The sequence below is a fragment of the Dreissena polymorpha genome, chromosome 3, assembly GCF_020536995.1.
Source record: "Dreissena polymorpha isolate Duluth1 chromosome 3, UMN_Dpol_1.0, whole genome shotgun sequence".
NCBI lineage: Eukaryota > Metazoa > Mollusca > Bivalvia > Myida > Dreissenidae > Dreissena > Dreissena polymorpha.
In genome coordinates, this window is record NC_068357.1 from 147,111,470 (window position 1) to 147,123,790 (window position 12,321).

Genomic DNA, 12,321 nt, shown 5'->3' on the forward strand with positions numbered 1-12,321 from the left:
TCAAATTGATAATGCATAAATGTAAGACTGTTTCAATGACCACGGATGATTATCATTAAGACATGTTTGAAAATTGAACATCTTTTGTATTTTCAGAGATTTATACTTTGTTGGATCTTTAAATCTATTTAATATTTCTTCTTTATGAACCACCGTTTGAAGTCCAAAGCGTTCTTTTACTAATATGATTTAATACTTTGATATTATGATTGCTGCATGAATCAATTTTTTGTAAGCAGACACAAAGAGTCATTATTTCCAACGTTTATTAAACAATAACAGATGCAATCACCAAATGTTGTGAACCAGTACTTTTCGTATTTGATAGTAATAATAACATCATAATGTTCATTTAAGGAGGTTTTTATGGAAACAGTGTTTATTTTTTCTTGGCCTTCTGAAGATTGGGTGCAGTGACCTTGACCTTGCCAGGGATATTTCTTGATATGTCCACATCCTAAAAATAAACAGTCATATGGTATGAAGAAGTAATAATATTTGTAAATAATTGAAGTTCTAAATGTAAATAATTTTCATATAGCTCTTATTACTTTAAAGAAATTTCAACAACTAAAAGTAACAGCAAATTTATAAATACAAATAGTATTGCTCAATAAAGCATAGTATATTATCAATAAAGGTTTGTTTACATAGAATCATTTTATTTGTTTGAGAATAATGTGAATAGAACAACATTTAAATCCTTAACAGAACCAAAACATGGAATCATACTTACTTTGAGAATTTTCAGAAGATCTTTTTCTCTGGGTGTGACATTTTTATCATGCTGGAACATGTTGAGGGCCAATTTTGTTGCTGCAAATATTCAAAAAATTAATACAATGAATAATCATGTATAGATCTGCAGTATACAAAAGGCATATATCATAGAACGGCTTTAAAGCAGTAATAGTCTAATGTGTAAAATAATATTATATAATTATGTTTTATTATAAATGTTCATTTTTGAATTTTTCTTTCCAGTTGATTTTAACCCCAAGCAAAAATAAAACAAGCACAAGTCACAAATACCTGTCCCCTTAACTAACAAGACATAAGTTTATTTTATAGAGAATATTTAAGAAATTCTTTCGGTATTGATTATTTGTATTGTGTACCTTTGCCCCTCTTGGTAGACCCAGGTAGGAGTTTCACTTTGTACCTGTAAAATGATTAAGAGTTGGTTAAGCACATTTTGTATTGATTTTTATATAAACAAACGTGTCTGCAAAAAGTCAACAACATTAAAAAGAATGTCTATATAAGTTCTGATTAAACCAATAAAATACAAAAATAACAATTAAATGTTTGTATTACAATAAAAATGCTTCATTCATGGAGATTTTTGTGTTCTTAATGTCTAGATGTTGTTAATTATGGTACTCTACAATTTACCTTGACAAAAATTGGTTTTTATTTTGATGTTTAAGGCCCTTTTATGGTTATTCATTTAATTATCAATCACTTTTGAACAAATCTATTTGCAAATATGTTGCTTTCATTTTACAAAAGGTGTGTCTTACAATAAAACATCTTTGTTACCAACATAATTGAGCTGTGCTCTGAGAAAATGGGGTTTAATGCTTGAGCATGAAGTGTCATCCCCGATTAGCCTTTGCAGTGCGCACAGCTAATCAGGGACAACAATGTCGCTTTTTTGGTATCTTTTGTTTCAAGGAAGACCCTCTTAACAAAAATTCAGTTTAGGCGGAAAGTGTTGTCCCTGATTAGCCTGTGCGGACTGCACAGGCTAATAAGGGATGACACTTTACGCACATGCATTAAGCCAGGCTAATCAGGGACTACAATTTCTACTTTTATAGTGTTTTATTAAAGGAAGTTTCTTCTGACCAAAAATGCAGTTGCAGTGGAAGGTGTCGATCCTGAATAGCCTGTGTGGACTGCACAAGCTAATCTGGAAAGATACTTTACGCACATGTATTTAGCCCCATTTTCCCAGAGCGAGGCCCAATTATGCTTTTACAGATGAGGCCATGAGTATACCCACTTGTAGTTGGTGAGAGCGTTATACGGGGCACAGACTGGTACACAGAACAGCAACTCATCTTCAACATCGGGGATACCAGTCAGCGAGTTCAGGATGGCAACATCCTGGTAGAAACAGAAATAGACTCACTTTTCAATTTCTTTAAATATATAATATTTATATATATTTCAACAACACTACTTTGGAATTATGTGTATCTCAGAAAGAAATAACCTTATAGCACGAAATAGTCCAATATTTTAGACATGTGAATTGTTTGTTTATTTGGACTTTTTGCCATTTTCATGCACTCATATCACTGATGTCAACCAACACTCTCTTTCCTTGATGACTGGTTTAACAGTACTAAGAGCTCATACTTATGCCAGTAATTGAGAAATGCCAAACTTGAATAAGAGCTATGGGAAGAATTGCAGAAGAAAGGATTTTATGACCTATCCCCACAAAATGTATATGACCGGGTTAAGGATTAAACAAGCGATTATCTGATATGTATCGGATATGTAGCCCAGTGCTCTACTAATTGACCTAGCCGGCCCGATTGTTTTTCTTTCTGTACACTCACATATAATCAGTTTTCAATGGTTTCAAAGGAACAGATATATATATAAACACATGACATCTACATACACGATATATGCTACAGAAGTATTAATACATTTTACTCTATATAATGGTCATTTAGAGGATGTTACTGTAGTATTTAATAGCATCAATTTTTGTAAACTTTGCAGGATGATTTATATACATTCAAATTCTTTATTAATACATAGAATTCAAAACATAAGAGTTTTAACCTCAAAAGATACCTTGACTTTTATTGCAATTGATTTAAGATAAAAAATAAACGGCTATTAATAAGAGCCATGTGTCTATATTCACAAAACTTCTAAGGAAAATTTTAACTTAACATTCGAATAACTTCAATTAAGTATGCATAACTGAAAATTTTAGACAAAAGTTTCTATAGGAAATCTGGAGTTTACATGCCCACAAAAAATTTAAATGTAATTAGAAATATTTACTTATAAATCAAAGTTAAATGAAAACAATCCTTAACATGAAATAGAAATAGACAAAGGAAAATGTATAGGGTTGAGGAATAGCTTTAAGATTTTCCATAGGATCTCTCTGAATCCTCACGCCTTGTGTATGGTGTATGATCCCACCCATATACCTCAGAGGCTGCTTGGGATTCATCCTCCTGACGATCATCATCATCATCAGCTGCAACAACAGCAGAGCCCTCCTTCAGGCCAGCAACATCAGCATCTAATCATAACAACTCGACTATGAACAAGGACAACAAAGAGGTGCTTTTATAATGCTTTAATGATGAACAAATAAAAACAGTGAACAAAATCAGACCTGCACTTTAAGGTAGAAACTGATTGGCAAACAGGTTTAAAAATAATTATGCAAAAAACTGAACGAGCTTAGAAACAAATTCAGCTGTGAGGCTGAAATTATACATGCCATAAACTAGAAATGTCAAAGAGTATTACCCTCAGTTGTCAACTCTCCCAGATCCTTGATCACTATGTCAACGAGTGTGGTTTTCTTCTTCTGTTGCTGTTGGTTGCTCTGGTTAATAGACTTTGGCTGCCCTTTCTCCTCACCCTTCTTTCCTTTCTTCTTCTTGTCCTCTTTCTTATGGCCGGCAGACTGTAATAAATTATAATGGACCAGAATGTACCAGTTTGAAACATAGTGGGTGTTACACATTATATTGGACCAGGATATAACAATTTGAAACATAGTGGATGTTACACATTAGAATGAACCAAAATGTAACAGGTAGATACATAGTGGATGCTACACATTAGAATGGACCATATGTAACAATTGTAACAATTTGAAACATAGCGGATCTTTCACATTTGAATTGGCCAAAATATAACAGTTTGAGACATAAAGACTGTTTCACATTAGACGGGACCAACATGTAATAGTATGAAACATAAAGAATGTTACACATTAGATGGTTCAAACTACAGTTTGCAACATAGCGGATATTACACATTAGAATGGTGGATGTTACACATTAGAATTGACCAACGTGTAACAGTTTGAAACATAGTGAATGTTACACATGAGAATGGACAAACATGTAAAAGTTTGAAACATAGTGAATGTTACACATTAGAATGGACCAAATGTAACAGTTTGAAACATAGTGGATGTTACACATTAAAATGGACCAACATGTAACTGTATGCATCTTAAAGACTGTTAAATATTAGAATTGACCAAAATGTAAGTGTTTTAAAATAAAGAATGCTGTTTGTTTGAAAGAATGCTGTTTGTTTGCAATTATTTGATTCTTCTTTGATTTCAACTGCATTTCAGTCATAGTAGAGTGGACAATTAACCTGTCACACTTTTTAGGGGTAAACTTGTTTACTAACACTTGGCACACACAATAATGCTGCTCATGAACAAGTGCTTTACTGCAATTATCCCTCTGTGACTATTTACAGATGTAACTATTTTATTACATAACCATGCCTTTAAAAGATAACACTGTATAATTAGCAATAACAAATGTAACACTATTAAGATGTTACTTTAAAAGCAGACTACCAGTACAACAAATTAATATTTTCTCAACATTTGAAAATAATCTTGTTATTAAGGAGCTTAACCATTTTTTATGACTTCAGTATGTCAATCAAATAAAATCATCCCTTCAAAACCATGAGCTTTTAGAATAAAAACAAAGAAATAAAAAAAGTTGCCAAGTCTGACATAAGGGACTAAATACATCAGTAAGTAAAAATACTCCCTTACAGCCAATATTTCCATGCGGAGTTGTCTCTCTTCATCATCCTGGTCTCTGTATTTCTCCTTCATTTTCTTCATCTTTGACTACAAATATAATGGCAAAGTAATACCAACAATGTTATGGCAAAGCAACACCATCAAATGTAATGGCAAAGCAACATCAACAAATGTAATGGGAATTTAACTATAGCACATATAATGGCCAATTAACACATATAAATCTAATGGTGACGTGATACCTACAAATGTAATGGCAAAGTAATAAACATGAGGAAATCTCTTAATAGCATGTCAGATCAGGTTAGAGTTGAACAAATAAATGAAGCATAATAAACATTCCTTTTTGATGGCATTAACAATTTAAATAATATATGTGGCAATTATGTTTTGAAGAAAACAATACTGCATGGCCCTGAACAAAAAAATAAATAGTATTACCTGACCTAAAATACAAATGTTTAACTGCACATGAAAGATGCAAATGCAAATCACATAACCAACAAACTACCAACTACACTTACCGGTAGCCAGTTTGTTAGTTAAAAAAATCAAATAATACATTTCTCATCAATCTAAACCAAGGTAGTATCACAAAAGCATATATTCTCTTTACACTGCACCATATGCGATCTACATATAATGATGCTTTAAAATATAAGTTTTTATGTCTTTATTTTTTTTTAAACCATGATAAATAAAACTGGCGTTGAATCAAACTCCGCCCATCAATTGATAAAGCATTCATTTCAATTCCCTAAACTCCACAAACATTACTGAATGATCTCTGTAACATCACTAACAAAACCAATGAGCTCTTTTGCTCTTAATATTAAACCACAAAAAAAAATCTATAAGTGTGATGATAGGTATATATTGAAAATTATTTTAAATAATTGACGTTTGAGTATTGTATTTTGTTACCTTTTGGCGTCGTTTCAACTGTGCCTGGTCGGACTGTGAGTTTTGTGTGTCTATCTCAGGAGACTGGCCATCCTTCGATGACCCCTTCAGAGACCCTTTATTGCTGTGCCTCTTCTCTTGCATCCCCTCCTCACTGTCCTCTTCCTCCTTTGAGGGTCTGGGCTCCACATGTTCACGGTGAGGGGACAGGTTGGGTTGCTTCTTTGCCTTCTTCATCTCCCGGCGTTGTTTGGCAGAAAGTCGAGGACCGCAGCTTGCAGGCTTTGGTATAAACAAGTTTTCTCAATATATATTATGATGAGACAAATAAAAATGCTATGATAGGCACTGATCATCTCAGATATATAGCTGTGTAAAAATGGGCTATAATACATGAGCCTAAAGTGTCATCCCAGATAATCAGGGACCACATTTTCCGCTTTTAGTGCATTTTTCATTAAAAGGCAGACTCTTCTTGACAAAAATCCATTTTAAGCGGACTTCACAGGCTTATCCCCGATTACACTTTTGGCACATGTATTTAACCCTATTTTGTCAGAGCGCGTCTCATAGATTTGTGTACCTTCTCCCCAAAGGTCACAGGTACCCCGTCTCCAAGAGTGATCACTTCTGGCTCGTCACTCTGGTTGGAAATACTGCGGGACAGTTCATACCTGCGTTTGAACAAGAGTTTGATACAATTATTGGAATTAATTCATGTTTGTACAGCAATAATCCATTTGACCTAAATAATTCAAAAAAAGGTCTAATGCCATATATGGCCAGCAAAGCTCTAGACCAGCCTGTGCATTCATGCAGTCTGGTCAAGGGCTAACCTTCCTGCTTATTAGAACAAAACATCTTGCATGGCTTTAAAGCAGACATGGTAACTCCTTACCAGACTACACAAATACGCAGGCTTGCTCTGGAGCTACGCTAGCCGCATATGGCATAACACCCATTTTCACATCATACATAATTTTATGGTAAAGAAGGTGTAATTAAGATGAAATTCCAATTCTTCAATTTGATTTTATACAAAATTATAAGAGACAGTGATAAAACATTGCATACGATTGTTGATTTTTACCAGCACATCAATACTAATTAGTTCAGTAATAAAAGACTTTTTTTTAAATAATGTAACATCACTTGCTCCGTGCTTTCTTAGAAAATGTTTATTTTAAACTGCAATTTCCATTCAGAGATTTAATCTCAAACATCCATACCCCCCTTCCCCAACCACTTCACTCCTATAAATAAAGAAACAAGTATTATGACTACTCACTTGTCCCCCTTCACAAACTGCAAGTTGATCTCAGTATCTGGAAACTCCATTACAGGCTCAGCCTTTGTCACCTTATCACTGCTGCGCAGGCTAGTAGGTCTCTCATCCAGCACTGGCTCAATTTTCACAGCAGAGACCTGACAACTAGCATTATTCACATCTTCACCTGCATCTTCATGCTCAGTCCTAACAATGTCACCCTTCGACTCATTTTCTTCTAAATCATTATCACTTTTCTGTTTGTCAGATACTTCTTTGTTCTGCACATTCTCACCGTCCCTATTCCCTGTCTTATCATCACTCTCTTCATCATCATCAGAGTCTTCTTCCAAATCAGTATTCACTTCCATGGTAACCTCTGTTGCAGAGGAGTCTGCCACTGAAAGCATGTCATCATCCTCTTCCGCTGTGCGAACTCTGCGCTCACCTTTATGGCGCGCTACACTGCCCTCTTCCAGCTGAGACAAAAGGTTTGTGTTCAATTTTTTTTTTTATTTTACTGTTTGATGAGCTATAACTTTCACATTGAACGTGGGAATCAAGTGAATCATTATAATGTATAATTTCAGAAGATGCATTATGCCAGAATAGGAACCATTAATCAGCACTAAGCAATTTATGCAAAATGTAACATTTTGGTAATACACTGCGTGATGTGCCCTGAATTAAGAATATTGCTAAGATAGTGTTGCAACAACATTTAAGATAACACCCAACAACACTTCAGAGATTTTGTTTAGGATAAATTCTTTAACACACAACCTAACATCACTTTAAATTAAATAACCAGTGAAGTGATGGTCTATGTCTACCTAAATATTTTATTTATTTATTTATTTTTTATTTGTATCACGGCAAATGTCAACAGATTACCTTGAAAAGCAGACCGAATCCATATATCAGATAGGTGGGTGGCAGGAAATTCTTTTTGCCTAGAACACAATTAACATAATTGTTTGAGCGTTTCAAGATAATATATGTCAAACAAATCCATTGTTATACCAAAAACGTATCAGATAACAAGAATAAACATAATTAATTAATGCTTTAATCTAATTGACTGCCAATTATTTACTATTCAATAGTCAACAAATGAAACATCAATGTTTGATATTCAGAACACTTGTTTCACTTTAACAACAGGGTAGATCAGAGTAAGTTCTGCCTTTGGGTAACTTTGGAAAAATGCCTTTGTAGATCGATGTTGTTAACCCTTTTCCACTTAGATATGTATTTTGATGCATTTGTAGTTCCTTAAAAAGTAACATTTAATTAAATACCTTTCTTACTACATTCAAATTGTAAAGGCTTCATTTCCAACCCTTAGTCACTGATGAGCAGCAAACATCATAAAACCTCAATAAACTGCGAGTTACTCGCAGGCTCTCGCAGGCTGTTCTGGTTTTATGCTTGTTGCAAAATTCATTTTCACTTTGCTGCTTATGGGGGAAAAGGTTAAGTCACTTGTACTGACTGTATCTTACAGCAGTCTAAAAGGGTAATGCTTGGGGCGCTATGTGTCTTAAAATAGAAATGGACATAACATGATTAATCATAAGTTTTCTAACACATACACAATGTAATTTTTTGGCCCAAATTACCATTTTTGGTTAATCTTTTTTTTCTGAATAATAAGATTTTTATCATAATTGATTAGTCCAATGTTCCACAATTTCATTTGATACTTTCATTTGATATTTTTTATATTTATAGGAATTCAAACTTGTTTGCCTTAACCAAGTGACACATTGAAGATGTGTTCTTACAACAGCATGCTTACATAAACTGACCATTACATTAGCGCTATTGGGTAATGAGACAGGTACAATACAAATGGCTACACCCATTGTATATAGGGGTAAAGTAAATCAATTCAAACTGCTCAATGTAAATTACATGTAGTGCCAATTACAATTCTTGTGAAACTAGGCCCAAGCGTTCTTGAGTTATTGTCTGACAACCACCTGGTGGACAGACCGATCGACCGACCGACTGACATGAGCAAAGCAATATACCCCCTCTTCTTCGAAGGGGGGCATAAAAATGCATCAAGAGTTGCAAAGATAACAGATATAACAAGAGCACCGCCTTGCGGGTGCAGACCGCTCATCTATTTTCTTTTTAAAGGTGAAGGGACTCTCATTTTCAATCACAAAGGAGGGAGGAGTGGAGTGAAGAGGGGTGTATAGTGTGGGGTTGTGGACATTTATTACATTATCTTCCAAAAAAGCGAAAAAAAAAAAAAAATCGAGGGGGGGGGGGGGGGGGGGGTTTGGGTGCGATGGTTGGACGGTATTTCAAACATAACCGTTTTAAAAAAAAAATGGGGGGGGTATAGTGTGAGGGTGTGGTGATAATTTGTGAGATGATCTTAAAAAAAAAAAAAAAAAATCAAAAAAAAAAATTGGGGGGGGGGGGGTGGGGTGGGGGGGTGGGGTGGGGGTATAGTGTGAGGGTGTGGTGGTCATTTGTGAGATGATCTTAAAAAAAAATAAAAAAAAAAAAAAAATTAGGGGGGGGGAGAGGAGGGGGGAGGGGGGGGAGTGCACGGGGGATGGTTTGGGTGAAGTCTATTGTGGTATGTCAGGTAAGAGTAGTTTCATCAAAGTATCAATCAAATCTAATCATAAATAAAGAAGTTATGGCAATTTTAGCAAAATTTAATAATTTGACCTTGAGAGTCAAGGTCATTCAAAGGTCAAAGTAAAATTCAAGTTGCCAGGTACAGTAACCTCATGATAGCATGTAAGTATTTGAAGTTTGAAAGCAATAGCCTTGATACTTCGAGTGGATCGAAACACAAAATTTAACCATATATTAAAAGTTACTAAGTCAAAAAAGGGCCATAATTCCGTAACAATGACAACCAGAGTTATGCAACTTGTCCTTTTACTGTACCCTTATGATAGTTTGTGAGTGTTCCAAGTATGAAAGCAATATCTATGATACTTTAGGGGTAAAGTGGACCAAAACATAAATCTTAACTAAATTTTAAATTTTCTAAGTATAAAGGGCCCATAATTCCGTCCAAATGCCAGTCAGAGTTACATAACTTTGCCTGCACCGTCCCCTTATGATAGTTCATAAATCTTGCAAGTATGAAAGCAATAGCTTTGATACTGTAGGAATAAAGTGGACCTAAACACAAAACTTAATCAAATTTTCAATTTTCTAAGTATAAAAAGGGCACATAATTCTGTCAAAATGCCAGTCAGAGTTACATTACTTTGCCTGCACAGTCCCCTTATGATAGTTAGTAAGTGTTGCAAGTATGAAAGCAATAGCTTTGATGCTTAAGGAATAAAATGGACCTAAACACAAAACTTAACCAAAATTGTCAATTTTCTAAGTATAAAAAGGGCACATAATTCTGTCAAAATGCATGCCAGAGTTATCTAACTTTGCCTGCCCAGTCCCCTCATGATAGTAAGTAAGTGTACCAAGATTGAATGCAATAGCATTGATACTTACTGAGAAAAGTGGAACTAAACGCAAAACTTAACCAAAATTTTCAATTTTTTAAGTATAAAAAGGGCACATAATTCTGTCAAAATGCACGCCAGAGTTATCTAACTTTGCCTGCCCAGTCCCCTCATGATAGTAAGTAAGTGTACCAAGTTTGAATGCAAAAGCATTGATACTTTCTGAGAAAAGTGGACCTAAACGCAAAACTTAACCGGACGCCGACGCCAACGCCAACGCCGACGCCGACGCCGACGCCAAGGTGATGACAATAGCTCATAATTTTTTTTCAAAAAATAAATGAGCTAAAAAACAGCAAAATGATATTTTGAATAGTTTAATTGCTTTAATTTCAGATTCAAATAATACCGTAAGTAATCTGAAATAAATCTTTGAATTAAGTGGCATATTTTTATGTCAAACTTATGCAAAGGTCTGATATAATTTAAAATTCATAGAAAACATTCCTTGAATAAAATATACTAAAGAGTATGGTATTTAAAGCTCCATTAATACTCAAAATCAACAAATATTTTGTAAAGTATTTCGTAAAATAAAGTTTACCCAAAGTTCGAAATATTTTACGAAAAATTTGTTGATTTTGAGTTTATGGCATTCAACATTAAGCCCTGTCATTATGATTTTTTAAATGATGAATGTAATGCAGAAGATGTGTCACTTCAACGCATTTGTCATTTTTACTCCAAATTTTTGGAGACCTGTAATTAGGGATTTTTTTAAATAAAATATTTCAAATACTAAAAAAATCATTTGTAAGTGTCCCAAACCTTTAAGTAATTACACAAATACTTGTCTTGTTAATAATGTTAGCACAGTATAAGAGCAACCTAATACTGAGTTTTAAAAATGAAAAATTTCAAAGAATCTTGGTTGGCAATTTTTTTTAATCATTGTAGTATTTTCCATTAGAGCTTGAAAATAAGCATACACCATCAAAGGCAAAGAAAACACAGATTTCCTTATTTCCTAATCATTATAATTATAGGGATAAAGAACCATGATAGGCAGAACATATTGACAATTCGAATCTTTGTAAAAATTTAAGATCTTACTCAGATCTTGCAATTCTATGATAAAAGCATTTTTATTCAAAATCCAACATTAAGAGACAACAGATCTTAACTATTCCTTTTTACACAAACATTAAGCTTTGGTAAAAGAAATTTAGTAATTATTAATTTGCCAATAAAAAGGTGATTAGGCCATCATGATAACAACTCACTTCTTATCCTAAAGGATCCTGTGGTAAGGTAGACACTTTACCTCTAACCATGGAGGATTATGTGGTAAGGTGGACACTGTACCTCTTATCATAAAGGAGCCTGTGGTAAGGTAAACTCTTTACCTCTAATCATGGAAGACCATGTGGTAAAGTAAACACTTTACCTCTTATCATAAAGGAGCCTGTGGTAAGGTAGACACTTTACCTCTAATCATGGAGGATCATGTGGTAAGGTAAACACTTGACCTCTTATCATAAAGGAGCCTGTGGTAAGGTAGACACTTTACCTCTAATCATGGAGGATTATGTGGTAAGGTAAACACTTTACCTCTTATCATAAAGGAGCCTGTGGTAAGGTAGACACTTTGCCTCTAATCATGAAGAATCCTGTGGTAAGGTAAACACCATACCTCTTATCATGAAGGAGCCTTTGTAAGGTAGACACCTTACCTCTTATCATGAAGGATCCTGTAGTAAGGTACTCCCCAGACGGCGCTGTTTTCGACACCTGGCCAGGGTAAACCCACCAAGCACTGGTCACCACCTTGGCATCCCATGCTGCACTGTTGCATATCGCCATGGTTCCCGCCTCGTTTAGGGTTTTTGGTGGCACCTCCTCACCTTACAACACACAAG

The 12,321-nt window shown here is 34.5% G+C and overlaps 1 protein-coding gene across 1 annotated transcript in view; it reads right to left on the reverse strand.

The window, feature by feature from the left end:
* Positions 1-252: 252 nt before the first annotated feature.
* Positions 253-12,321, reverse strand: part of LOC127871883 (ribosome quality control complex subunit NEMF-like) — a 34,599-nt gene continuing 22,530 nt past the window's right edge. The window contains exons 18-29 of the mRNA XM_052415146.1: positions 12,136-12,306; positions 7,854-7,912; positions 6,981-7,438; positions 6,276-6,366; positions 5,714-5,974; positions 4,799-4,876; positions 3,514-3,673; positions 3,186-3,280; positions 2,009-2,112; positions 1,119-1,162; positions 737-816; positions 253-457 (exon numbers count right to left, since the gene is read on the reverse strand). Coding sequence (XP_052271106.1) covers positions 380-457; positions 737-816; positions 1,119-1,162; positions 2,009-2,112; positions 3,186-3,280; positions 3,514-3,673; positions 4,799-4,876; positions 5,714-5,974; positions 6,276-6,366; positions 6,981-7,438; positions 7,854-7,912; positions 12,136-12,306 — 1,679 coding nt within the window. The 3' untranslated portion in view covers positions 253-379. The remainder of the gene's footprint in view (positions 458-736; positions 817-1,118; positions 1,163-2,008; positions 2,113-3,185; positions 3,281-3,513; positions 3,674-4,798; positions 4,877-5,713; positions 5,975-6,275; positions 6,367-6,980; positions 7,439-7,853; positions 7,913-12,135; positions 12,307-12,321) is intronic.